The sequence below is a fragment of the Notamacropus eugenii genome, chromosome 2 (assembly GCF_028372415.1).
Source record: "Notamacropus eugenii isolate mMacEug1 chromosome 2, mMacEug1.pri_v2, whole genome shotgun sequence".
Taxonomy (NCBI): domain Eukaryota; kingdom Metazoa; phylum Chordata; class Mammalia; order Diprotodontia; family Macropodidae; genus Notamacropus; species Notamacropus eugenii.
The window spans coordinates 21,114,804-21,142,317 of record NC_092873.1 but is presented as its reverse complement, the minus strand read 5'-3'; the positions used below and the strand labels follow the sequence as shown (position 1 = coordinate 21,142,317).

The 27,514-nt window shown below is 54.4% G+C and overlaps 2 protein-coding genes across 5 annotated transcripts in view; one reads left to right on the top strand and one right to left on the bottom strand.

Moving 5' to 3' along the window:
- IGHMBP2 (immunoglobulin mu DNA binding protein 2) lies at positions 1–17,486 on the bottom strand. Of its 2 annotated transcripts, XM_072639388.1 has the most exons (15): positions 17,388–17,486; positions 17,075–17,244; positions 16,044–16,233; positions 14,899–14,996; positions 13,486–13,649; positions 10,451–10,645; positions 8,938–9,085; positions 8,620–8,794; positions 7,807–7,989; positions 7,075–7,193; positions 5,538–5,632; positions 5,169–5,292; positions 3,233–4,078; positions 975–1,147; positions 1–447 (listed from the first exon to the last, which is right to left on the bottom strand). In XM_072639388.1, exons 1-15 carry the CDS (start codon positions 17,465–17,467, stop codon positions 250–252), a joined length of 2,958 nt encoding a protein of 985 aa, XP_072495489.1. In that variant the 5' UTR covers positions 17,468–17,486; the 3' UTR covers positions 1–249. The 2 variants fall into 2 exon arrangements, with proteins under 2 accessions (XP_072495489.1, XP_072495490.1); XM_072639389.1 differs by lacking the exons at positions 14,899–14,996; positions 17,075–17,244; positions 17,388–17,486 and having other exon boundaries at positions 16,044–16,210.
- Positions 17,487–27,514, top strand: part of MRPL21 (mitochondrial ribosomal protein L21) — a 23,143-nt gene continuing 13,115 nt past the window's right edge. For 2 of the 3 annotated variants that reach the window (XR_011973798.1, XM_072639391.1), the window contains exons 1-4: positions 17,515–17,702; positions 19,726–19,783; positions 21,735–21,820; positions 23,671–23,834. Coding sequence is in view for 2 of the 3 variants with exons in the window: in XM_072639391.1 (XP_072495492.1) it covers positions 17,600–17,702; positions 19,726–19,783; positions 21,735–21,820; positions 23,671–23,834 (411 nt within the window). In the remaining variant the exon portion in view is untranslated. Of the gene's footprint in view, positions 17,703–19,725; positions 19,784–21,734; positions 21,821–23,670; positions 23,835–27,514 lie in introns of all 3 variants that reach the window. The other variant, XM_072639392.1, reaches the window with a different exon arrangement.

Sequence of the window (27,514 nt, the reverse complement as noted above, 5' to 3'; positions counted from 1 at the left end):
CAGTATTTCAGAGATTTTATTTAGCTCCTTTCACTCAGGGCCTTTCCTCCTCCTCCACATCTGGTGGAGCAGTGAGGATGATGCCCAAACACCCAAAAGCCCCAAAGGGCCAGCTGGCTGGCCACCCAGACGCACACACACGCCCCCCAGGTCCAGCTGCACCATCACCCCACTCTTATGTGACCACTGTCCAGGGGCCCAGGCTGGGTCTGCTCGCCTAGGGGGAGGGGGGCCTCTGGATGCTGCTCCTCACTTGTCCTTGTCTCTTTTTTTGCTTTTTCTCTGGCTACTCAGCTCCACGAGCTTCTGATCCAGCCTCTTCTGGAGGTGAACTCTCTTCACAGGGTCTACAGACTTGTTCTTTGTCCCACTGCTGGGATACAGGACCCCTTCTCTGCTTATCTGCTGTCGGGCCTGAGCTCGCGCCTTCTCGCCACATCCATGGACCTGGGGAGACATGGTACTTGCCTAGAGGCACGACTCTGACATCCGGCCCTGTCCATCCAGAGGATCATGTGAGCTGCCAATGGGGGGATACTCTGCACACACGGCTGGCCCGTCTGGGCCAAGGCCCCACACCTCCCAAGTGCTCACGCTCAGCTGCCCTCCCTCTACGCACCTCCCCATCACATGCCTGCTCCAGGAGAGCTGAACATGCCTGGAAGAGTCTCTCTGCCCCTTTCTCCCATCTCAACTGAGTCCTTTCTGTAACTGACTCTGTCCCGTTCCCTTTGAGGACAGTTCCCAAACTTCTCTTTGGCCCTCACTGAGCCCCCTCTGCCCAGGGAGTCCATCCAAGGTCGATGGCTTAACCTCGATGCCAGGGTGTGAGCAAGTCCCTACATCTAGCCCAAGTCACCCTCCTAGGATCAGCTCTGCACAAACACCAGCCATGACCAAACCTCTAACCAATAAACAAAAACTCCCCAAAGCCGACACTCTCATCACCCACCCCGCCGGGCCCAGGCCTCTACCTCAGGGAGGTGATGGCTGAGGCAGAAGCGCTGACCACAGTGCAGACAGAGCAGGCCCAAGGTCACCACGCTGGCTTTGCACCTGGGGAACCCACAGGTGTTATTAGTTTTGATGGCAGCAGAGACCAAAGCATCAAAGTCTTCCTCAGCTACACAATTCTCTCCTGTGTGGCCTGTGGGAAACACCACGGATAGTTAGAGGGGAAAAGGGCCCAGAAACCAGCCCAAGCTCCCCTGGCTAAGCCTTGGTTCAGAGGCAGGTCTTAGCTCTCCTTCACTCCATACTAGTTTAAAAAGGACTGTGAACTACAAGACTTGGTGGCCAGGTCCAAGAAGGCAGCCACTTTCAATGATCTCCCCTGTAGAAAGTGCCCAGGTGTCCAGAGGACTAGAGTCCAGTGTGGCACTGAGACCCTGTATGGACTGTCCAGACCCAGGCTAGCAGCCCTTCTCTGAGGCAAAACTGCTTCTGCTTTGCCCCAGTCAAAGGACCCAAGGATACTGGAAGAACACTGTAAGCAACTGGACCTCTTCCTGAAGTGCCGAGTGCAGCTGGGGGGCACGGAATAAAGTAAAGTCAAATAACCCACATGGGGACTGACTCCTGGATCACCCAGAGCATTAAGGTCTCTAAGAGAGAAGAGGCCAGGGCTCTACCTGGAATCCCCCAAGCTTCAGAGGGCAGGGAAGTTGGAGATCTCTTCTCACTTTCCTCTTTGGAGCAAAGGGTCACGGGTGAGAGTGACTGAATCTGGAAAACGCCAAGAGGCAGCCAGGCCCAAGCCTGCCGTGGCCACATTTTGTAACAGCAGGGACCCCAGGCCCCTGCACCTCTGACCACTGATCTCAGCTGAAATGGATATTCCAAAGGTGTGACCACTATGCCCTTTGGGGGTCCCTGGGTGACCGACAAAAGGGCCCCCAGGTGGCTACCCATGTGTCAAAAGCCTGTAGAAAGGAGGGTCCCCTGCTTCACCCAGGGCCTGCCCACTGCTTCACTTGTACAAAACAACCATGGGAGATGATGTAGTGCTGACATGATGCCCACATCCCTGATGAGGAAACTGCAGCTCAGAGGGAAGGTGGCATTTTCACCCACACCCAGTGCCAGAACATCAGCCATGCCCACAAGGATGGACTTGCTTTTCCCAGGGAAGAGTCAGAATGTGCCCAGTACTGTGCCCCGTACTGTGCCCCCCCACCAACTCCTGCAGCCAGAGATCCCTCTCCCTGGCCCTGGGGAAGCTTGGGCTCTTCTGGGGAACCCTCAAGTCCCATCAGCTCCTCAGCCCATGAACCTACAATGGCCTCGTGTGCCTCTTTTCCCAGGAGGGCAGGGAGTATCTGAGCATAGGCCACATGTGCACCAACCTGAGTCTCCAGCATGGGCACTGAGTGACAGACATGGCCTCCAGTGACAGACCTACTCCTGACCAGTGTGTGTGTCTGCACACGTGTATACAAGAGCCTACATAGGTGTGTGCATGTGTCTACACACGTGTGTGCATGTGTCTCAAAGAAGAGTGCGGACATGGAGTCACATGTGATGGGTCTCTCTCTGAGCCTCGGTTTCCTGCCCTGTAGGACAAAGACACTGGTCTCAAGGATCTCTGGGGCCCCGTTCTACACTGAATGCCTCGGAGCCTACAACCCCAGACTCCAAGAACAAGGAGGGGGTGGCAGCTGCTCAGACAAATGTCCCTGAGCTCTCGGTGCAGCCACAAACGAGAGCGAGGGGCTTCTGGTCGGGCCTGCAACATAGACCCACAGGGTGGGGCAACAACAATGGAGCACAGCACCACCTCTTTGGGCCTCAGCTTCCCCATCAGGAAGCCTGAGCCTCCTTCTACCTGCTGCCAGGATGTGAGAGAAGAAACCTGTCCTTAGAGTCCAGGACCCTTTGAGGAATGATCATGAAATCCTGGCCCTTTCACTGTTCACAGCGTTTACCTGGTGAGATCAATTCCACTCAATTCCCAATTTCCTGTTTCAGGAAGAAGACTCCCCAAAGCTAGGAACCCCTCATTTGTCTCAGGTCCACAGGAAGAGCATCTAGAAATGGGGCCATCATTTGGAAAGGCAACACCTGAGGGACTGTAACCAGGCCCACCCTAGGCAGATCAAATCCCTGCTATTCCTGGACAACACGCATCCCTTATAAGGAACCTTTCAGGGGTTGCTCCTAGCCATTGACCCAGAGACCACTCCAAGGAGAGGGGATGAGCTCCCCATCCTCTCTGGGAGCTCCAAGCCCTCACCTTTCTTCTCCTTTCCCTTCTTTCTTCCGGACACCTTTGGTGCCCTGGAGCCAGCAGCACCTTGGCGTTCTCTGGCCAGCGTGCTGGGCCCAGTTTTCCCCCTCTGTCCTCCTTCCTGGTGCAGGGCCTTCTGATTCAGACTGTCCCTGGGGCCACTGGGGGTACCCTGCTCACCCAGGGCCAGGTCTGGTGTTTCCAGGCCCAGGCACATAGGCTCCTGCCCCTCACTCTCCATCCCTGTTGTAGGTGGCGCCTTGGTGGCAGAAGCAGGGATAGGAGTAGCAGTCACAGTGGGGGCCCCCTTTTTGCGCACAGAGACGTATCTCTCTTTTCCTTCACCAACACTCTCATGCTTCAGTCCATATTCCTCGGCCAGCTGATGGATCAGCATCCTGTCATGGGCATTCAGGGATGCAGGGAACTCAAGAAGGGTCTTTCTGCTCTCCAGGAAGTCCACAATCATGGTTCTGAAGCGGTCCTCAGTGCCCTTAGGTTGGCCTCCACCACCGACCTCGGGGCCCTCCACTGTTCTGCCAGACTTCCGGGCCCCACGTGCTTTCTGGCTCTTCTGCTGCACGCTGGGGCTGGGCTGAGCGGGGTCCCCACGTTTCCTGCCCGCCTGGCCAGGACCCTGAGAGCCTTCGTGAGAGTAGTTGTCGGGGACAATGTCATCAAGGTACTCGAAGGCTGTGCGGATTTCGCCTCTCAGAGTGAAGTAATCCACCAGCTTCTTCAAGAAGGCATCGTTGCTGATGGTGCGGGAATCACAGATGATGGCGACATGGCGCCGGGCACGAGTAACCGCCACATTAATCCTTCGGTCCTCCGCCAAAAAACCGACCTCACCTAAAAACAATGGCAGAGAAGGGTGAACAGCTGAGGCCGCAGACAGAGTCTCCCTGTGCTCTTTCTGAGGTCAGGAGCCCAAGCTGGTGCCCCTTCTGCATTGCACTGTCCCCTCCAGGCTCCCCAGGGCGAGGCCTGGTGTCCCAGGGCTGGGGGCTCACCACCACCTCCTCCCCTTGGTCTATAATTGTCAGGCACAGCCCAAGCAACGCTGCCCATCACAGCTCTCTGGTGGACAGGAAGCTCCAGGAGGGAATAGAGGGCAGCCAGACTCAGGAAGAGTGCCCTTCCTCAACTTGGTGGGATGACCATCTCCTGGCCAGGAGGAAGGCGAGACAGTCACCCCCACAAGTCTATTCCAAGTGAGAGCTCCCCCACGACAGGATGGCGTGTCCATAAGAGACAATGGCCTGAATTCTGGCCATCCTGAGTCAGGGGGTCATGGGGGCTCCATCCAGTCCATTGGGACAAGTTACTCTGACTGGAACTGAGCCAAAAGAAGCAACCCCTGCTCCCGCAGAGCGCAGGTTGGGGACCCCGTGAGGACACTGCATTATTGATAACCATGTTTCAGGGGTGTTCCTGCTCCCCTCCATTCCCCATATGAGCATCTCTGGGGCTTCCTTAGAGGCAGGAGCTGGGCGAAGGTTGAGCATGCCTGTCCAGAGCAAGCCTCACCCCACTGTGCTTACCTGCCTGCCCAGCCTTAGAGATGGGGTCCCACACAGCAAGAAGGGTGGGGGGCACTCTTTCTAACACAACTGGGGTCCCCTCTCCCTTGGAGGTCTCCACACTGTCTGCAGGGACCATCACCATTTCCTCAGGACCCACCTTAATTCTCTGCCACCACAACCCCCTCCTCAAACCTCATGTCCAGAGAGGACGGGCTGCAGTCCCACCTCGAACAGGTATGCAGGGAATAAAACCGGTACTGGCTCTAACTGCTTCCTCTCATCTCAGATCTGCCCTCGGTTGATCCAAAAGCCCTTTTTCATTCTCATCCCACTAAAGTCACGTTTCCCCCATGCAGAGAGCCCTTTCCAGCAGATCCTCCCCCACCCCTCCAAGCATCTGGATCAGGCCCTCATACCCTTTCGGTTGGAGCGCACAAAAGACAGGATAACCGCCTCCTTCTCACGTCCTTGAAAGCCGTCTACAGATTTGATCTCCAATTGAGGATACTTAGGAGAAAGCTGCTGCCTGAGCAGGTCCACCTGAACCATGGAGACCCCAAATCAGGCCAGGCCAGCACAAAAAACATCAGCCACTGTGTCCCCTGCCCCCAGGGCCTGCAGGTGGGCTCTAGGCAGGATTTCTATGGAAAATCATCATGACAGCCACAACAGTCAGGTCGCTGAGGGCATGGGCATTGGGCTATCCATGGCGGGCATGCCTCGGTCCACTGCGCCACCTACATGGGGTGCTCATCTACTTACGGAGGCCCCAGCAAGCATCTCACCTGCAGGTTGTAGGGAGCAATGACAGCGATGTCACCTACTCGGACTCCAGCATCCACCAAGGCCTGGATGTGCAAACTGACGATCTGGACCTCACCTGGTGACAAAGCACAGGGGAACATGAGAACAAGACCCTGAATGAAAACTGGCCCAGCCACAAGGCAGGTTGGCGGTCTGGGCCAGAGCCGTCCCCACTGCCAACCTGGCCTTGTACAGTTCACAGACACCAGGACCATGCTCAGGTCGCCCGCCTGGCTGTCTGTCAGCTCTCACTCCCAGCACATGACTGCTGCCCGCCCCCCCACCTTTTCCTGTCATATATGTCCTTGGTTTAAGTTATAGCTTTTAATGCCATTTAGTTTGGAATTTTTAAAAAATATAAGATGGTAATTATTAACCTGATGCTGCTACGTGCAATGCATTCATCGAATGTTCTCTTTTTTTACATACGGGCCCACTGAGGCCAGGGCATGGCTGAGGTCACCAGCACTGAGGGAGCTTCCTTCATCAGGCAGCATTTCAGACAAGCCTAATGGTGGGTGGGCAGGGAGCAGATGAGGCATTAGCTCAGAAAGGACAAGTGGGAACCAGGATTCTAAGCCCAGCTCTGCCACAGACAAGAGACGTGAACTGGGAGAAAGGCACATTTTGTGACATTTGGTGTGGAAAGGCTCGGTGACCCTGGGCATCGGAGAGAAGCCAGACTGGGAATGACATGGCTCTTCTCAGCAGCACAATGACCATGAGACGGTCCCAAAGGACCAATGAGGAAGCTGGCCAGCCGCCTCCAGACAAAGAACTGCTATTGCCTAAATTCAGACTGAAGCTACCTTCCACTTTCTTTCACTTTTCCCTGTCAGTTGAGTCTGCCATGTAATTGCACGTCACCACCTGTACCATCTTGGGGCAGGGACGAGAGGAAGGGACAGAATTCTGAATCCAAAACTTTAAGTAAAAGTGCTAAAAAAAATTGGAAATAAAAAAAAAGGACTTAACATCCAGCTGGGGGCAGCTCTGTCCCCCCTGGGATCACATGAGGCAGTGACAGGAGCAGGCACCATCCCTCAGCCAGCCTGCGACTGAAAGGGCCGAAGGGGGACGAATCGGAGAGTAAACAACAGAGGAGTCTGAGGGGGCGAGCCGCAGGAAAGGCACTGAAATTGCCCAAGACCTCAGGAGGAAGAAAATGTAACTAAAAATTGTGAGTGTAAGCAATAAACCAAGAGGGACAATATTAAGAGTGAAAAGAGGGTGGCCTCCAGGCACCTGTGACAACACAGGCCCTGACAAGGATGCTCTGCGGAGGTGGGGAATGGGGGGGACAGGGAGGATGGAACGTTGGGAGCAGCGGCAGACCTCTTCAATGTGCTGGCTGGTCTTCCTGAAGCACTGTTCTTTTTTTTTTTTACTGTTTTAGGGGATGGTTTTCTGGCAGGCAGAAAAAGCACAGATGCTGGGAGAGGCCCCGTGATACAACGACAAAAGACAACAATAAAGAAGCTAACTTCAGAGTTTGGGGGGAAGCGCCCCCACACACACCTGGGTTCCCCTTGGACTGCTCGTCCTCAACTTCGAGCTCCAGCAGGCCACAGCCGGCAGTGTCGATGAGCAGCAGTGGAATGCTCGTCTCTTCGGTGGGAGCAACCCCTGGCAGGTCCCTGGGACAGCAGGTGGACATGAGTTACGAGCTAAGCCCCAGCAAAGCTGCATTCAAGACCAGGGGATCCCACACAAACAGATTCTGGGGATCCCTGTGGCAAGGTGTTCCCTCAGCTCAACAGAGCAGGAGCTATGCTTTGCTGCGCCTTCATTTATTTTTAGACTATTTCCCATTTTCATCTGGCTCAGGTCGCACTCAGAGGCATCATAGGCTGCATGGGACCACCACTGCAGCCCACACTGGCCCGCTTGTCCTGCCCCACCCAGAATGGAAGCCAAGGTCAACAGCACCAAGGAAGAAGGCACAGATTGGAAGAGCGCAAGCCCAAGCCTCCACCACAAACCCAAGGCAACCTCAGTTCCCCCATCATGCAGGTGTACAATGACACTGCCTTTTTCAAGGGGTCGTTTTTAGAAAAGAGGAAAATTATACCTAAAACGCGATCATTATCATCCAAATGACTGAGTGTTGAAAAAAGCACATTGAACTTGGCTTGCTAGGAGGACAACCTGTTCCTGGGGCCCAGCTGCCCCGCCTGGCCCCACCTCCTCCCCACCCCACCCCACGGCTGCTCTACCTCACACCCCTTCCCCACCCTCACACCCACTTACTTCAGAAGATGGCCAGCCACTGAGGGGTGGGCAGTGAGCTGTCCATGGTACAGCTCCTCAGATGCCCACTGCATGATGGCCTGGTGCATGCGATACTGGACCGTAAGCATTCTCACAACCTTCTGCCCGTGCTTCTCAATCAGGCGCTCCATTAAGCTGAGGGACAGCCCCGCTTTGGCGGCTCTGCATCAGAGAGGAAGTCCGGGTGAAGCCAGGCTTGGGAAGGGTCCGGGAGCAGCAATGCACACCAGCCTGGCACTCCTAAATGAGATACAGGGACACCCCAGAACTGGCCAATTCAAATGAACTCAGCAATCATTTCCTAAGCACAATTACTGTGTGCAGAGCATACTGCTATTGGGGGGGAAGGAGAGATACAAAATCTAGGTAACCTAACCCCGCCCCACCCCCCCATGACCACATGAGAGGATGTGGCCAATACACAAAGAACATATGATCAAGATCTTAAAGAGAAAGCAAAGTGCTGTGGTCCGTGTGAACGAAGACAGGGCATGGCCAAGGCAGGTCAAGGAAGACCCCAGAGCTTGAGCTGATGCCCTCCAGCCACAGCCACCCTCTGGAATTCTCCTTTTTGGGTACTCTCAGCATGACCAAGGGGTCTAGTGGTCAGTTCTAAGACACGCTTCCCTCACTGATGGCTCTGCCAGCCCTGCCCTCCCACACTGGGCCCCATGCCAGGTCAGCCTCCTGGCACTGAATGAGCTCTGGACACTTGCCCTCTCCACACCTGGAGCGAGCACACAAAGGGCACCCACCCTACACCCACAAGTCTCCATGAGAAGAGGGTCTTACTGTTGGGACACGACGGTGGGGGGCAGCTGCTGGTGGTCTCCAGCCAGGATGCACTTTCTAGCCTTCAGAAGGGGGATCCAACAGCTGGCTTCCAAGGCCTGGGCACACTCGTCAATCACCACCACATCAAAGTAATCGTCTGGAAGCAGCTTCAATGGGCCATCAGGGGAAGCACCTGATCCAGAGACATCCCCTCAGCCTCTGAGGAAGCTCTGGGACCCCCAGACACATGCCACGGCCTCACCCTGGGACAAGGAGCTTGGAGGGCCCCCTGGGTTCACTGCTGCCCTGCTCCCGCAGGTGCCTGCCTTCTCTCACCCGTGTTCGTGGCCAGGATGACGTCAGCCCAAGAGAGGCTCCTGAGCAGGGCAGCTTCTTCTCTCTCCCTCAGCTCTCTCCTCAGCAGCTTCAGCTCATTTCGACCATAATTAGCATCTCTCTTCTCCAGAGGCTTCTTGCTTTTCACCTGTGAATGGGCACAGATGCCTAGTTCTCACTGAGGGCTACGGAGAGACAGTGATAGATTTACTCAGTTTCACTCACTACTGGCCCCAAACTTGCCAGTGTGGGTGCTCCCTCCGCAGGTACAGATCACCACTCCTCCATCCTCACATTGGCTCATCGCCTTCCTCACTTTCTCCTGACATTCTTTAGGATGGCTGTAAAAGACCCACCATCTGTCTGGTCATCCTTCTCTCTCCCCACCTTTTCTCTGATGGCATCCCTTACTCAGGATCTGCTCAGTGACACCCTCTCACCCCACCCTGCCATTCCCCCTGGCCTGGGTATCATAGTGGACATTCACAGAGCCCTTTATGGCCCACGTCACCCCATTAAATTCTCAATTTGACCCCAGGAAGCAGGTCCTCTCTTGAGATTCAGTTTACAGAGGAGCCCCCAGCTCTCTCTCACCTCAAGGATTCTGGCTTTGAAAGGCCCTCAGAACATGCCTGCCTCGACCTGAGCCCCTCCCAGTCATGCCCCAGCTTCCAGGCTACTGTTCCCCTACACCATCTCCAGACTCTGGGCATTTGTCCTGGTGGGCCCATTCCTGAAACCCTCTCCCTGTTCCTCAGGTCTCCTGGCTTCCTTCAAGCCCTACTTTCCACAGTCTAGCTTTGCCTACCCCCAGCTACTCCCTGCATGGATTTTCTCCACTGTGTCCTAGAGCTTACTGGCACAAAGCTGTTTGCATTCTGTCTCTGTCATTAGACCATGAGCTCCGAGGGCATCCCAAGAGCTTAGCTCAGCACCAGACACAAAACAGGTGTGAGATGTTGATTTAAGTAGAAGTACGGTGAGCTGCCCAGGGTCACCTAGCTAGCGTCTGAGGCAGACTGAACTCAGGTCTTCCTGGCTCCGAGGCTAGCCCTGTGGGCACTATTCCTCCATAAGGTTTAAAGGGTGCCCGATATCATCACATTTTCATCACGGGGAGGCCATGTGAGCTAACAGATGGAGAAAGGCATCTGGTCGAGGAAAGACCTGGGTTCCAATCCTTCCTCCCACATTTAGAAGCTCTCCCTGCCTGAGCCTCAGCTCGTCGACCTCCCAGGGCTAGGGTAAGGATCGGAGGAGGTTTCTCAGAAAAAAGCCAGCAGTCACCACCCTCCTCCCAAGGCTGCAAAAGGAAATCTCTCCACCCAATCTCTGAGGGCCCCAGGGCTCCCCTAACATTAGCACATTATGCCCCGGGGCTCCCATTCATGGTCAGGTAGGAGAAAACCCAACTCCCTCTTTTTCCTTTGTTGTAACCTCACCCTTACAGTGCCCCCGACATGGACAGCTCACAACCCAGGGCTCCCCACCCCCACTCTCTGCCCACCAGGACCTGGTCGATGTCCTTGCGGATATCTGCCAGGATCTGGGCCTGGTCGCTGCGGGCCAAGATGGCATCGAGGCAGTGGTGCTGGATGGTGTCCAGAAGGCGTGCAGGATGCCCGAGGCGGAGGACCCTCTGCTTCTGCGCAGCCAGCCTCTCCACCAAGTTGTCCACAGCAATGTTGGAAGGGGCACAGCACAGGACCTGGGGCAGAAGGTGACTAATGAGCCTCATCATCGCCCATCTCATCACAGGAGGGAAGCCAGGATGGGGGGAGCAGAACGTAAGGGCCACACAACTTAATGGCACAGCCACGTCACCTTTTAAAAAGGAGTAGGAAACCAGCCAGACATTTTCTGTCTCTAAAGATTCGTTCATTAGTCACAAAACATTCACGTGATCTGGGAATGGAAATTTAAAATAGCGTAGACACTAAACTGAAGCCCCCGATAACCAAAAGAAGTAAAGCCTGCACCACAGTCCTGTATTATAATCAGATCGAACTTAATTGCATTATAACCTAATAAAACCAAAGAGTGAGTGAGGACATTGCCGAGAGACCCCCCCCCCCCAAGGTCTTTTTCCTCTGGGGACGTGGAGAGCAGAGGCAACTGGCCCCAAGGGGCACTGAGAGCATGGCAGGGTGGGCAGGGAGGAAGTCAAAGATTCCTGCCCTGCACCCCAAGAGCAACAGAAATCAGGGCAGGAGGGGGAGGAGGCCCAGCTGGCAACCTTTGGAGGCCAAGTGTCCGAGGCTGGCCAATGGCCTTGCACAGGGTTCTTCCAACCAGGGCCACTTGGGTGATGACCAGTAGAGATGTCTCCAGAGAAAGAAACCCCACAAACGCCAGGAGATTTCAAGACAGAACTGCTGCCCATAAAATTCAATTTGTCTAACCTAGCTTCCAATCACCATGCTAAGAACTCCTGGACCAGGCCAGTAGCGAGGATGCTAGAAGGGGTTGCAGGCCAGACCACTCCTCTCTCACTGTCTCCAAAAGCATTAGTCAGCACCAAGGATGACCCTGCCCCAAGGCCCTGAGATCCTGGCAGGTAAGTGTGAACATTACAGAGGTTAAGGGCAGAGGGCCCATGACTGGAGAAGAACCTTAGAGCACTGTGTACCCCAATATGGGGTGGGGGGAGTACTATGTACTCCAATGTGGGGCGGGGGCAGCTATCAGATTTCAAGCAGGGACAGATGGCTGACACTCAGGAAAGGGAGCAAGCAAGGTTAATTCATAGTTCTCAGCACAGTGAATGCTAATTAATTACTGGCAACGACAATTACAGGCAATAGCCTGTGAAATGCTCCATAAACAGCACTCTGTCCTCACAACCAGCTTGGGAGGCAGGTGGTGCTGTCATCCCCATTGAACAGATGAGGAAACTGAGGCTGAGCCTAACGATGTGTCTGAGGAAGGATGTGAACTCAGGTCGCACTCTTTGCCTCCAAGGCACCTGGCTGAGCCAGAGACAGGAAACAATGTCAGAAAGTTCACAAATGCAGGAAACAGAGAAGCCACTTCCAAATTCAACTAAGGAGGACAAAGGTCACCCTCAGGCACCCAGATCAATCAAGGCAACAAGTTAAAGTAAAAACAGCCTGATAGTCACCCACTTCTTGGAGCAGCTGATCTGCTGTCACAGCCCTGGCTAGCAGAAAGAGGTGAGGATGGACACTCCAGGCAGAACCTCCTCCCCACGCCCAGAGAGCCTAGCACATGGCCCCGCACAGCCCAAGCAACAACCCAGAGTGTAAGGACAAACAGGAAGGGCATCCACCCTCTGCCATCTGCCCCCTCCTCCTCCAGGCAGCTAGTGTTTGCCACATTCCCAATGTGCACTGAGGGCAAAGCCGGACGGACCTCAGAAAAGCGAAGGCAAAAGGAGCAGCCTCACCACCAAAATTTCTCCCAGTGGAAAAGGCAGCGGAGGAAGGGAGAAAACAATCTAAGACTCATCAAACAGACAAGAAGCCCCAAGGCAAACTCTCTCTTTCTCATCTCTAGGAAACATTTATGAGATCAATGGCCTTGATGAAACTCAGTGAGTGGCCAGGTCCTCAAGGGACACTTCTCGTGCCTTCCCGTGGCTTCTCGAGCTACCAGTGACCAGAAGGGGAAAGAACAGAAACCGTCTGTCACTTGGCAAGTGCAAAATGAAACCTTACAGCCTCTCCTGAGACCCAGTGCCGCCCAGGCCTAAATCACAGACAACGAGAACACTTGGGTTCCTCATCCACAGGAAGAGGAATCATCTGTGCCAGGGAAGGGCCTCCAGGGAGGGGCCTGATATGAGAACACACAGAGCAGCCTCAGCACCATCCACAGCCATGACTGGGGGGATGGACAGATGGACAGACTGCCCCAAGATGCACTCTGCCCGTGTAATCATGTGACCACACAAAAAGTGAAGCAAGATCCATCAGGACAGGCTGCAGGGCCCAGAAAGAAGAAAGAGAGGTGGGGGGAATGGAAAACAATTTTAAAATTACAGTTTTAAATGATCTCAAGCTGCACCCTCTTCATCTTTTTGTCACTAATGTCTTTAGAAAATGCAACTTGTGGATGGCCCAAAGAGAGGAGTGCACACACACACAGAGCAATGGTGTAAGCAGGTGCCACATGAGACTGAAGAGGACTTATGTACTACCACCAGCATTGAAGGCAGCACTAAGTAAGTGGAAGACTGAGAAAAGAAGTGGATATCTCATAGTGAGAGACAACAGAGAGCGAGGCCTCATGAGCAGTGGCCTTGAGGGGCTGGCATAGACCCCATGGGGAGGGCTGATGGGAAGAGATGGAAAAATCCATGGAAGAGGAAGAGAAGGAGGCGCTGCTGTGTGTGATGACACAGGAACACCACCACTGACAGGATCGGACATCACTGCATGAAGGAAGGGCCTCTCCATGTGCAGACGGACAGTCATGGCTGTACATGAAAGTACACACACACACAGACCCACACTCACGCTCACACCCACATATACCTCCACTCTCACTCACCCACACTCCCACTCCCATCCCCCATTGCAGGCTCACTTTAAGACCCTGCTGCACAGCTTGCAGGACAATCTCCACCACTGTCGTGGTCTTGCCAGTGCCAGGTGGGCCATGGATGATGGCCAGCTCTTTCTGGGTCAGTGCAAAGCCAACAGCCTCCTTCTGTGATGCATCCAGGCAGTCATTGCAGAATGTCAGTGGTTCTAGGGAAAGAACAGCCCGATGCGGATTCCTGTCAGCCTCTCTCGTGCGCACTCCCTCCCCCCCAACTCCCCACCCACACTGTCTCCCTTTCTGGCCAGGTTCAGAGGCAAATCCAGCTCCTTCTCCTCAAAGCACTTGTCTGGGCCTCCCTCAGGCCATCATCCTGCATCTACAGGGCAGGATGTCTATTCTCCCTGATTAGACAGAGCTTCTCAAGGGTCTACCTCTTCTGAACACATGGCTTCAAACACCAACTCCCAAAATAAAGCCTGCTGCCATTCTAGTTCTGCTCTACTATCTCCCCACATTTAGCTGTTCCTGGGGCTGGGAAGGAACAACGATGATCAAATTCCTAAGTGACAGGTCTCAGTAAAACCCACAAGACTCTGTGCTTCCTGTACCTTGACTTAGAGCCATCAGCCAAGGTGGTTTGTGGAATCCTAACAGGCTTGTGAAGGTCATCAGGGCAGGGTGGAAAGGCTGCAGGGCAAGCTCATCCAGCTCCCTCAGTTTACAAACAAGTAAATCCCACCCAGTCACAGAGTTCCTGGAGATCCCAACCCTCCCAACTCTTCCCAGCACACCAGGCTGCCACCAAGACACACGCACCGTTGTCTCTTATTTGATATTTACAACAAAGACAAAACCTGCTCTTGATGATGAAAATCTACGTTCATAGCTCCTCTCTGCTGCGTGATCCAAACCAGCTATATTGAGGAGAAGTGATGCGGACCTATCACTTAACGAAATCACTGGTTTGGGATTAACTGAAATGATTGAATACTTAATAGTCTAACAATAAGTCAAATTAGCAACTCAGCTGGTGCTGCAGCAGAATCCTGGTGGAATGCTGAGCTCCAGCCAAGGGCAAAGGGGAGGGTCGGCCCCACCTGCTGGGCCTGGCAGGACACTCACAAAGAACACGCTGGGGCAGAGAGGTGATGCAGTGGATACAGCACCATCTACCGGGTCTGGAGAATCTGAGTTCAAATCTTGACACTAGCTGTATGACCCTGGACAAGTCAATTAACCCTGCCTGCCTTGTAAAAAAAAAAAAAAATGGTGCTGCAGCTGTCCAAGCCCTGGCCTCCACTTCAGCAGGGGCTAAGGGACAGGAAGTCCACTGTGATCCCAAAAGCAACATCTCAAGGAATGTGTTGTGAGAAGCCCATGGGGCAGAGGAGGCCCTTCAAGCAGGCTAACGGGGCTTTCTTCTGCCCTGAGAGAGAAGCACTGAGCCGTCCTTACGTGCTGGAGCTGGGCTGCTCGGCTCAGAAGCACAGAGAAGAACGTCTATGAGAGATGCAGCCGGACCTGAGCGATACTGGTTTAGGGTGTTCAGAGCTCTGCCAACAGAGGATGCCAAAATGAAGACGTCAGTGCAGACCAGACACCCTTGGCCCAGGCTGGGGCTGCCCTGTGCCCCCCACCTCTCAGCATTTTGTGGGGCCCCCTTCTCACACTCGCACTCACATCGCACCTGCACCCCCTTCACTGGGGACCAGAACAGACACTGATCAAAACCAATACCACTCAGACCTGACTGGTAACTTTTCCTTTTTTAAACTAAACCTGGCTGCTTTGGGGAAAATAGGTGGAGCCAGAGCAGTCCCCTGTGGTCGCTGGTCTGAACCTGTCACTGCTCTTCTCAAACACCTTCCGTGGTTCCCTGGGGCCTCCAAGAGTATGGGCAGACAGCCCCACCCCCATCATCCCTTGTCCCTCCAACCAAAGGAGGCGGCAGGCTCTTGTCTTGGCATCCGCAGCACCTAGTAGTGCTCTTGGCACACAGTCAGTGCTCCCTAAATGCTTGTGGACTGAGTCACTCATTTCTTACCTCTACCTCTTCCCTTAACCCAAACCCTCACCTGACGCCTCCCTCCAGACACAATTCTGCCCCAGACTGTGGAGCTGGGCCACGCCTGGGCCCCATCTCACTCTGCCACCCCGCCACGGCCACTGACCCAGCTCCCCATCAGCTCCAGGGAGGAGCCGAGGCTGGTGTCAGGGCCTAGGTTTGGTGCCCAGCGGTCATGGGGCCCCAGTTTCGTTTTGTCTTTACAGCCAAAGTGCAGCACACAGCAGACCCCTGATGACAGACATTTCAATCTGGCCGCCCTACAGACACCTGGCTCCATCATCCAAACCCCAGCCGCTCCCCATGCCCACACAAACTCCTCTGGCTCCCAGAGGCCCAGCCTTGGCGGCCCAGGGCAAAGCGGCCTCGCGCAGAACGTTCTCATCTCCAGGCTTTTGCACACGCCGTATCCCATGCCTCCAAGAACCTCGATTCCCTTCAAAGTTCATCTCAAGCGCTGCTTGTCCAGGACACCCCCAGTCAAGGTCAAGGTCCCCCCGGCCCCGCCCACCTCGGGGGGCCTCCCAGGCCTTACTTGCGGAGCCGCTTGTACGTGACGTCATTGGCCAGCCTGAGCAGCCGGTACAGGCAGCCCGGGTCCAGGCCGCCCGGGTCCGGGGCCTCCTGGGCCTCGTCCAAGGCCACGCTCACGGAGCGAGGCGTCAGCCGGGTCAGGACGCCCGTGGCCAGCAGGGCGGCGCCGCCGTACAGCCCCACCAGGTCGCCTGCCAGGGAAGGCGAAGCCGGGGCTCAGCGCAGGCCGGGAGGCCCCTCCCCGGCCGGGATCGCCCCCTCCCCTCCCCCCACCCGCGGCCCCTCCCCGCCCGGGATCGCCCCCTCCCCTCCCCCCACCCGCAGCCCCCTCCCCTCCCCCCATCGCCCCCCTCCCCGGCCGGGATCGCCCCCTCCCCTCCCTTCCCCCCATAGCCCCCCCTCCCCCCACGGCCCCTCCCCGGCCGGGATCGCCCCCTCCCCTCCCCCCACCCGCGGCCCCTCCCCGCCCGGGATCGCCCCCTCCCCTCCCCCCACCCGCGGCCCCTCCCCGCCCGGGATCGCCCCCTCCCCTCCCCCCACCCGCAGCCCCCTCCCCTCCCCCCATCGCCCCCCTCCCCGGCCGGGATCGCCCCCTCCCCTCCCTTCCCCCCATAGCCCCCCCTCCCCCCACGGCCCCTCCCCGGCCGGGATCGCCCCCTCCCCTCCCCCCACCCGCGGCCCCTCCCCGCCCGGGATCGCCCCCTCCCCTCCCCCCACCCGCGGCCCCTCCCCGCCCGGGATCGCCCCCTCCCCTCCCCCCACCCGCAGCCCCCTCCCCTCCCCCCATCGCCCCCCTCCCCGGCCGGGATCGCCCCCTCCCCTCCCTTCCCCCCATAGCCCCCCCTCCCCCCACGGCCCCTCCCCGGCCGGGATCGCCCCCTCCCCTCCCCCCACCCGCGGCCCCTCCCCGCCCGGGATCGCCCCCTCCCCTCCCCCCACCCGCGGCCCCTCCCCGCCCGGGATCGCCCCCTCCCCTCCCCCCACCCGCAGCCCCCTCCCCTCCCCCACGCCCCCCCCCCCCCCCGCACGCACCGGGCCCCAGGTTGCTGCAGGGCAGGGGGGCCCCGGGCTCCCCCCGGCCGGGCTCCAGCACCACCAGCGTCCTCCCGAACAGCCCCGTGCGCTGGCTCTGGATCCGCAGCTGCAGCAGGCAGACTCCGCGGCGCTGCAGCTCCCGGGGGGCCGCGCTCTCCTGCCAGGCCCTGGCGGGGCAGAGGAGGCCTTCACTTGGGGAGCTGGTCCCGCGTGTCCCCCCAGAATTCAGGGGTGACTCACGAGCCGCAGGGTCCGGGCTGCAGCCCCGGGGTGACCCTGGGGAGGGGCTGGGGGGAGGGGGGGTCGCTACCTCTTCTCCTGAATCTCCGCCTCCCGCTCCTGCTCCAGCAGCTCCAGCTGGCGGCTCACGAAACTCTCCACGGCAGCCATGACGCCGGCTCAGGCCGCCGCACCGGAAGACCCGCCCTGCCGGAAGTGGTATGGCCGGAAGTCCCTCCCGCCGCGCCGCCGCGCCGCGTCTGCTTCCGCTACTGGCGGAAGCGGAAGCGGAGCGAGGACAGGATGGCGGCGGCGGCTCGGGGCGCTCTCGGGGCCCTCGTGCGGCGGCTCCGCCTCCCGGCATCCCCCGGGCCAGCGGCGGGGCTGGGGGCGAGCCCCGGAGCCGGTGAGAAATACTCGGGGCCCTCCCCGAACCCCCGCAGCCCGAGGGCGTCCGTGGCCCGGCTCCGACCTCTGACCCCTTGACCCGGGCGCTCCCTCGCGAGCCTGCCCCAGGTTCCCGGGGATCCCTTCCGAGCAGATGCCCTGGCGGCCCAGAAAGGGAAACTGAGCCCAGGGCCAGTGCCCTGCACACAGTAGGGGCATAATCCGTGTACAGTGACTGACTCCCCCCGCCCCCTTCTCCAAGGCCTCATAAAACCTGAGGGTCCCGGGGTGTTCGGGACAGGGGGTCGGGGGTTCCTCCTTCCAGGGCTTTTAGGAAGCACCTACTGCATGCCAGACAGCGTGCCGAGCACTTGGGGCACCAGGGAAGGCAAACCTGGGCGGACGGTGACGTCAGCAAAGGGTCAGCTGGCGGTGGCGGGGCCCTTGCCGCAAGTCCCAGGCGAGAGGCACGGCGTGGGCCCGGGGCTGGAGGTGGGGAAGCAGCTGGAGGCCAACCTGGCTGATCGTGGGGGTAAAGGGCAAGGAGTGGGGTTCGGAAGGGGAGGGGGCGGTGACGCTGCAGACAGACGGCGCAGACTCCGCTTCGGGCAGGGGGACACTGCCTCGGGGTCCCCTCACATCAGGGCATCCTCCCAGGCCTGGCTGGGGGGGCGGGGTTGGACGAGGCCCCTCCTCCTCCAAAGTCCGTGATTCTGGACCTGCAGGCAGCCCAGGCCCCAGGCAGGATTCGCACTCGGGCTTCTCTGTCCTCGGGGGGGGGGGGGGCACCTCCCAGCCTGGAGCAGGGTCTTGGGGTGCCCCTGCCCCGCCCACTGCCGTCCCCGGGGGTCCTGCGTGTTCTCTTCCCGACTTGGGAGGAATGGAATGGGCACCCCCTGTGCCCCACTTGTCGTTGGGGGGGAGGCCGAGGACAGTCCAGGACAGAGGACAGCGGTTGGCCACACCTCCTGGGTCTGGCCAAGGTCGGGGTCCCAGACTGCCTGTCACAGCAGATCTGGTCAGAAGTTCCATCGGTTTGGATGAAATTTATTTTTCTCTTCATCATCTTTAGATTTAAAAAAAGATTTGTTCTGAAGAATGGAAGGAAACAGGGAGACTTGGTGTTTTAAAAAGAAAAGAGCAGTGAAAGCCTGGGGGTTTTAAACTCCTGAAAGTCAGAGGATGTGTGATTTTTGTCTTAGTCCTCCCAAGCACATAGTAAGGGCTTGGTGGGTGTTGGATTAACCTGTAGATGCAGACGGAGCCCTCCTGGAACTTTTGTTTGGTTGGGGAGAAAACAGGTATGTGAGCAGCCATCGGTGCGCATGCCACATAGCAGAGGGAGCAGAGTCCCTGCCAGCTCCCCAGCCTGCAGGAAGCAGGTTAAACCGTAATTGGGAAATGTTTAGGTGAATTAAAAAGTACAGACAGCACGGAGGTTCATCTGTGGTTTTCTGAGTCACCCTGCAGCTGGAGAGATCCTCCCTGCGTTTGGGCCGATGGCGCCTCCAGACTGGAGAGTGGTCAGCGGGGCCGCAGGGGGAGCCTGGCCCAAAGCTGAACCTTGGACTATTTGTCATGGAGACTGATGCCAATCACACACACACACGCACACAGACACACACACACGATGTGAATTTTTAAGTGTTTTAAAATAATGACAAGATTTTTTAGCCTGAGAACAGGTATTAGCCCCACAGGAAAGGCAAAAGCTGCCCCAGAAAAGATGGAGGTGAGCAATGGCTGACTCAGTAAGCCCCACCAACTGTGGGGGGTTTGGATAGCCAAGAGGGCTGGGCCACAGGGCTCCCCTCCACCAGCGTTGGTCAGATCCCTACCACATGCAAGGCTGGGAGCCAAGCAGAACAACCAGGTTCCAGTCCCAGCTGCAGCCCCTCTGCCAAGGCTTCATGTGTCTTCCCCCTCCCAGGGATGAGCCAATCTTCCTTCCCACTCAGACTTGAGGGACCCTGTGAGCATATCAGTGTTTCTGGATTGGCTTTTCTAACTACTAATTGCCTGTGTGTTTTTTTTCCTTTTAGTTCATCTTTGGCCTGCTTTTCAAAGTCACAGTTCTCAGAGTACTTCTGCTCAGGAAAGGTAAAGAACATGGGGTTCTGTTGGTTTGTCTTTGTAAAAGTAGATGCTGTGTGTCTTTAGGTGCACAGAATTGCCTGGTTTTTCCCCAGACCTTCATTTGATACTGTATCTCTTTAGGCGTCTGGGGGAAAATGCACATAAAACTCCAGAAAGAAAGAGAGTAGTGAGCTGTGGCATAGCCTTGTTGTGCCCAGCTAGGGACCCATTCTGGTTCTGAGCCCATAAACCTGGTGTCATCCTCAGGATTAGCTGTTCCTGTGAGGAGATGGTGCTGGACTTACTGCTCGAGAAGCCACATGTAGAAAACAAACAATTCCCACCCAGTTCTGGGAATTTAGTTTGTTTCTTGCCATTTACATTTTCTCTCCTCCATATTCGGATAGGTTGAGTTGGAGGTGTCAATAGGACATCTAGGTCAAGAAATCCAGTAGACAGTTAAGCAAGACTGGGGGTCAAGAGTGAAGTTAGGTCTGGGTAGAGAGATCGAGAATTACCTGCAGAGAGATGGTCATTGAATCAGTGATGGTGGATGAGTTCCAAGTGACATGTTGTAGAGGGAGAAGAAAGGAGGGCAACCACGGTTAGGGTCATGCTTAACCAGGCACAAGGAGAACCAGGCTCATGTGTCATGGGGGAAATAATATGCGTGCATCTGAGTAGAGAGAAGATAAAACGGGATGACACCAGTCACCAACGAGTGGGAAAGGCTTCATCTAGAATGAGGCACTTACTTTCTCTTTGTTGTGAACCCTTCTGGTGGAGAATCAGGTTTTTAAATGCACCCAGCAAAATGCAGGAGAAACCATCTATGTTGAAATATCTGAATGTTTCTTAAAACACATTCATCTGTCCTGGGTTTCCACCCCCCTCTCCCCAGCCTTGAATGATGAGCTTGAACAGAGGCCTGAAAGACACCAGAGATTCCCAAAGGTGGAGGCGAGGAGAGGGGTGGGGAGGTGCTCTCCGGACATGGGAACTGGCATGGATGAGAATCAGGGATGAGGAGCCAGCCCTGCCCCAGGGAACAGGATGGGGTGGACCTGTGGGTTCAGGCCGGAAAGGTCTGTGGGGCCGGGCTGAGAATGTTATATTTGATGTGCATAACCCTTGTGGAGCCTCGAGGTTTGTTGAATGGGGGACAGTGAGGTCAGAAGAACAGTCCTGTGATTCCTTAAGCCACCAGGTGAGTCGTCATCCTTGACTGGAGGATCTGGCCTGCTCTGCCCCCAAGCTTCTAATGCCTTCATCCCTTGGCCACTTTGAGAACAGACTCTATTTACTCCTCCCAAGCTGGGCCTCCCCATTGTACAGAGGCCCAGGAGAAAGGGCTTCAGGCTAATCTAATGCAGCCGCTGTGCCCTTCCCCAGCTGTGCCAGTGGCGGTGCTGAGGCCAGAAAGGTCACTGCCCTGCTCACCTTGTGCACCACTTAGGAAATAAAGACAGTGATTTCTCAGTAAGCAGATCCGGGGGAACATCCCTGAGTGGAGGAGTCCTGCTGGTGTGGGAACACGGGAGGCCACTAAACCACGCAGAGGGTCCCTGCTACACATTGACTTTATTCCAAGATGTAACATCATCTGTTTTATTGCCTTTTTATTTGGTTAAATAATCTGGCTCAAGTCACACTGAGGAGTGTTGTGGGACCCAGGCGGCCCCTCTGCATGAGGGTACAAGAAGAACGTGTAGAGGAATGTCTGTAGAATTCCTGTGTCCTCCCAACCCTCCTCTTCTGTCCCTCCCTCACCTCTCCCCAACCCACACCCCTCTCAGAGAGGTTTTCACCTTTCTAATGAATTCAGATCCACAGCTCACCAAGTGATTTACTGCTGCAGTGGCCCAGGCTGACTTTTCATTCACATTCAGTCTCTCACATTTTTGTCTGCCTTTGTACTTGCTTAGTTCTTCACGGCAGGAATCTGCATTAACCTCACTGGGAATGTTTTCCACAGGGTCCTCCCTAAGACGTCATTGATTTCACCTCCGTGGCCTAAAATCATACTGCCCGATCCCAAGGAAGAGACTGAGCGGCACCAAGGTAAATGTTTGCATTAGAAGGCAAGCAACCAAAAGCCTGATTCCCTCCTGACCCTGCCCTCCTACATCAAGCTTTCTAATTTGCAGTCACAGTAGCCTCTAAACTTAACTAAAGCTTTTGCTCATTTCCTTCAGAAAATACAAATGACATTGGTCACGTTTTAATTGTAACCATCCCATGTCCACAGGAAAAAAAACCAAACCATTCTCAGTGTGTGAGGAAAAAATTACATGGAACATTCTTAATAATCAAATTTCTCCCTGGAAATTGAGAAGTAAAAGACTTAGAAATTTGCAGATTAGAGATACATTATCTAATTCAAGGGGTTTGAAGGTCGAGTCCAGGCATCATGGGTCGTTTTCACTCAAGTCAGCAAATATGTAAGCCCCTCCTATGTGCCAGACACAAGCCTAGCTGCTGGGGATACAAAGAAAGGTGGCAACCAGGCCTTGCCCTCAGGGAGCTACCAGTCTAATGTGGGAGACACCTGCAAGCATCTGTGTACAAACCAGCAATAGACGGGATCCCAGTCAGAACTGCTGGGGATCAGGAACTGCTTCTTAAGATGAGTGGAAGCAAAGAGACAATTCCAAGCAGGGGTGTAGCTGGTGAATAGGTTTTTGAGGACGCAGATGAGGGAGACAATTGCCTCTTTCTTTTTGCTAATTTGGGGTTTCTTCTGCAAAGCTATGGAAGCTCCTTTCTGAGATGAGGGAGGCCAGTGACTTACCCAAGGTCCCTCAGCTTCCTGGTGACCCACCCTGAGGCTTAGCCCTGTGCTTAACCATCCCAGAGAGGAGGAGATGCTGCTGGAGGCAGGACTTTCAGTCCTGTGAATCAGAGACACCCCCTCCTCCTCAGTGGGTGAAGCCAGCCTCTGAATGGAGAGACCTGAATCTTCAGTTGCAGATCTCTTGAGAACCGTGAAAGGAGCTGTTTTATTCACAGGATAGTTTTTCTTTATTTCCAGCAAACCCTGGGCTTTCTTCCCCATTTCAGAGTCTCTACAGGGACCCAAGCACCACCCTCCCAGCCCCCACACTGTCACCGGGTTGATTCCTGGATGGGGCTCATTGAATGGAATGCTGTTTTCTAGCTCCTGACAGGCACTCGTTTCCATTAAAGTAGTGAGGAGGGGGAGTATTACATGCTGTCTGTGTTGCCCCGCACCGTGCTAAGAATTTTTATGAACATCTCATTGGGTCTTCACAACAACCCTAGAAGGGAGGTGTTGTTGTGATTAACCATTTTACAGTTGAAGAAACGGAGGCAGACAGTCGTGAAGTGACTTGCCCAGGGTCCCACAGCTAGTAGGTTTCTGAGTCTAGTTTCCACTGGGCTCCTGACTCTAGGCCCAGCACTGTGCTTATGGTGGCACCTCCTAATGGTGGTGCAGCAGAAGTGTATGAGGGGCCCACAGAGTCTGTCCAAACTGGCTGAGGTTTTAGGTATTCATATAAAATAGTCTGAGACCCAGCACTTAGCTCTTGTCTTCATTTTCAGAAAGAAAGGTCTCTGCATGGCGCAGTACCCCAAGCACCAGGCCTGAGTTGGGAAGACCCAAGTTCAAATCCAGCGTTAGACACATACTGAGTGGGGGACCCTGGGCAAGTCATTCCTGCTCAGTCGGCCTCAGTTTCCTCATCTGTGAAATGGGGGTCATCGCAGCACCTCTCTCCTGGGGCGGTGGTGAGGATGTAACAAAAGCCAGCCATTCTCTCTCATCAATGTGGTTGCCATCACCATTAAAGGTCTTAATGTTAACACTGCATTCTCAGGGGCCTGCTGAGGCATCTGCTCTACAGGGACTAACCAGGGCTCCATACCTTTGTTTGTTCATTTGTTTTCAGAGGTGCTCCAGCAGGTGAATGAACTGATCGCCACCGGACAGTATGGCCGGCTCTTTGCTGTGGTCCACTTTGCCAGCCGGCAGTGGAAGGTGACCGATGGGGACCTGATTCTGATTGAGAACACGCTGGAGGCCAAATGTGGAGAAAGGATTCGAATGGAGAAGGTGAGAGTGCAGGGCCAGGTGGGCCAGGATTTACCCTAGGCTTTGCAGAGCATTTCTTCCCCACATGGGACAGGGTTTTACTAAGAGCAGGTACTTTTGGGGCCTTTTGGCCAGGGCTGGCATATTTCAGAGGATCCTGTCCATCCTTCCAGGACTCCCATTCTCCCACCAGTTTCCCTCCCTGCCCCATGCTGGGGCCCTTGTACTGGAGCCGGCCTTCCTTGGCAGGCTGCTCCAGCAGCAAAAGGAAACACAGAGGTCAAGCCCTGGAAGAACAGGGAGCTCACCACCTTTGGCAGCAGCCCATTGTGCCTTGGGGTATCACTGAGTCCTACCTCCCTGTTAGTGCCATTTCGACTGATAGAATCTTCTCAGGTCCTGGTGTCAGACTTGGCAGGGCCCAGAACTGTGGGAGGAGAACTTTCCTTTCTGGGTGTCCATCATTGTGACTACACAGCCTACAGGAGCAGCTCCAGGCTGTGTCCCCCCAGGCATCTCCCATACAAATACCCTTTGGATCCTGGAATTCAGTTACCATGGGGTCCCCCTTGAGCCTTCTCCAAGCTAAACATCCCAAGGTCCTTCTGTTTGTCCTCCTATGGCACGGTCTCGTGGTCCTTCACCATCCTGGATACCCTTCTCTGGGCACAGTACCCATCTTATTAACAGCCTTCTTGGAGTGGGGCACCCCTCCAGATGAGTTGGGTCTTCCACTTTCATCTCCTTAAATTTGGCCCTGTGTTGTAGCCCAGCAGGGTCCTTCCAGCTCAGCCAGTCTCCATACCACTGCCAGTACCCTGCTAACAAGGTGTACTGTCTCGGGACCACCCACAGACCTCTGGGGTGCTCCACAAAGAACTACAGTTGACGTCTGGCCGTGGAGCCAGCTCCAAACCTACCTCCCTGCAGGATCATCTAGGTCAGAACAGGAGAGACCTGGTTGGAAACTTTGCTAAAACCTAGGTGAGCATGGTACCCCTAATGTGTGTGGCTCTTCCCAAGACTCTTGGCTTCTCCCCTATAAAAAGTCTTCAGAGGCTCGGAGGTGGTCATCATACTCATTCAACCTCCCAAGTCTTCTTAAGGTCGGCGCCTCCTGAGCAGAGCTTAGGCTGCTCTGGTCCGTTCTGACTAGACCCATGGCAAGTCTTTGGCATCGCCACGTGCATACCAGTATTTTCCCAGCATTCCCATCCAGGCTTGCTACCCTCTTGTTTACAGATTCTTGTCTTCCAAACTTTTCTGAAAGGGCCCCCCCCCCCCCCCTTTGCCGTTTACCTCTTCTTCCAGAAATTGCCAACAGTGACTCAGGACCCTGGTTCATCTCTGGGCCTGGGGACTTCAATTCAGTCAAGGAGTATTGGGGCTCTCATCCTTTCTCTCTGTTTGCCTTGGATGCCAAGCCCCAATTAGGCATTTTGGTTCTGTCCTTTCTGACCCAAAGGTCATTAGCAGCTCCGCCTGCTCTGCATGGGCCAGGATCCTTCCATCAGGCCCCTGCGACTCAAGCTGCTTTCCTTTTTAAGTCCTCCTGGGCTCCCAAGCTGACTGAGAAACCCCTTGTAGATGTCCTTGGCTTCTTTCATTCACCAGCGTCAGCTTTTTGACTTTGAGCATTCCTAACTAGAGGGACACGCCCAGTTTTTGTGCTCATTCTCTGTTAGCTAGTCTGGTTTCCAGTCTTCAGCTTTCTTCTTTGTAATATCCCCCATTTTCATCCTTCAATGCCCTTGGGATGACCTGGTTTGGCTGGATATGTTATCAGGCTTTCTTTAAATTGGTTTAATCCTGCACTCCTTTACTCTGCTTTATTAGGTGATATAGTCATTCTTCATAAGATTTTTACAGATGAATTTCTACTTGAAATGTGTCTATTTCAAACAAAACCCAAGTCAACTAAAAGTTAATTGAAAGAATAACTTTAGCAAAGTAGAGGGAAAAAAAAGTCCATGCAGATCACTAGCCTTTCTGCATTTTACCAACAAAACCCTACATAATGAGCTAGAAATAGAAATTCTGATTAAAAACAGAATGAATAAAATATTTTGGGAGTCTACCTGCCTAAACATCCACAAGACCTACAGTGCTCTTCCCAGAAATAGACTTGACGTCCTGGAGTTATTCATCACTCCTTATGGGACACGCCAATAGAGTAAAATGCTGATACCACCTAAATTAAAATTTACTTTAGTATCCTATCAAAGAGTTCAGAAATAATAGTAACAAGATTCATGTAGAACAAAAGAGTGTGGTTCTCAAGGGGAGTGATGAAAAAGGTGGGAAGGAAAGTAGCCTTGGTTGTCCCCAATGTCGCCTGTGTTATACAGTAGGAATGGACCCGAGACTGTCTGATGGGACACAGGAGGACAGTCGGGGGCAGGTTATACAGCACACGCCTGGCCCAAGGTAAATGTAGCAGCAAAGTGTCTGAAAACCCCACAATTTCCACCTGGTGTAGTAAGGACCCAAGATTTGGCAAACTGCCGGAAAGTCTGGCAGAAAGGAGGTTTAAACCAGGATGTTGCACCATTACCATGATAAATTCCAGGTGCTTCTAGGACTGTATCATACCTTCAGTAACTCAGGATTGGGACAGGCAGCTTTGATGACAGAAAATTGATGAGGTTTTGCACAAACAAAATTCTTGTAGTTAAAATTAGAAGGGAAGCAGTTAACTGGGGAAAAAATCTTTGCAACAGGTTTCTCTGGTAAAAGTCTCATTGCCAAGATACTGATTCAAATATATAAGAAGAGTCACTCCTCAGTAAGATAAATTGTCCAAGAACATGATGAAGCAGTTGTCAAAGGAAGAAACCCAAGCAATCAGCCATATTTTAAAAATGCCCCAAATCACTGTTGAATGAAAATTAAAGCGACTTTGAGATTCATCCTCATACCTATGAGATTAACAAAGATGACAAAAAAGAATAATAGCAGTTGTTGGAAGGGCTTTGGAAAAACAATGTACTCATGCATTGTTGGTGGTACTGTGAGTGGATAACAGGCCCAGCCTTGTGTCACTGCACCTTTTTTGTCTCCTGGCTTCCTTTAGGGGTCAACTGAAGTCCCACCTTTTACCAGAAGCCTTTCCTGATCCTGGCTCTAACTTTTCTTTTAATATATAATTTATTTATTTTTCAGTTTTCAGCATTCACTTCCACAAGAATTTGAATTCCACATTTTCTCCCCATCTCTCCCACTCCAGGACAGTGTGCACCCCATCCAATCCTTCACCAGTCTGTCCTCCCTTCCATCAGCCCCCGCTTCTTCCATCCCCCTCCCCTCTATTTTCCTGTAGGGCAAAAGAGATATCTATACCCCATAGCCTATACATCTTATTTCCCATTTAAATGTGAAAACAATTTTTAACATTCATTCTTAAAGCTTAGAGCATCTTATTCTCTCCCATCCTCCCTCCCCCCCAACTCTTATTGAGAAAGCAAGCAGTTAGATATAGGATATACATGTGTAGCCATGCAGAGCACTTCCTAACAGTCACATTGTGAAAGATGAACCACACTTCCCTGTCCTGTCCTGCCTCCATTTCTTCCATTCTCAGTGTTTGCTTCTGATTATCCCTTTCCCCAATTTGCTGTCCCTTCTGTTGTCTTCTCTCTCCTATCCCCTCCCCCCCCCCCCCCCGCCTTCCTGCGAGGTAAAATAGATTTCCATATCCAATC

Excerpts from the sequence above, each read along its gene's own strand:
- IGHMBP2 (XM_072639388.1), bottom strand. The coding sequence starts at position 17,467 with ATGGCTGCCGTGGAGAGTTTCGTGAGCCGCCAGCTGGAGCTGCTGGAG. Across the intron at positions 13,650-14,898 it reads GAGCAGCCCAGCTCCAGCAC|AACCACTGACATTCTGCAAT; the intron begins GTAAGGACGGCT and ends TTCTTTCCCTAG. Across the intron at positions 10,646-13,485 it reads CTGTGCAGCAGGGTCTTAAA|GTCCTGTGCTGTGCCCCTTC; the intron begins GTGAGCCTGCAA and ends CTTCTGCCCCAG.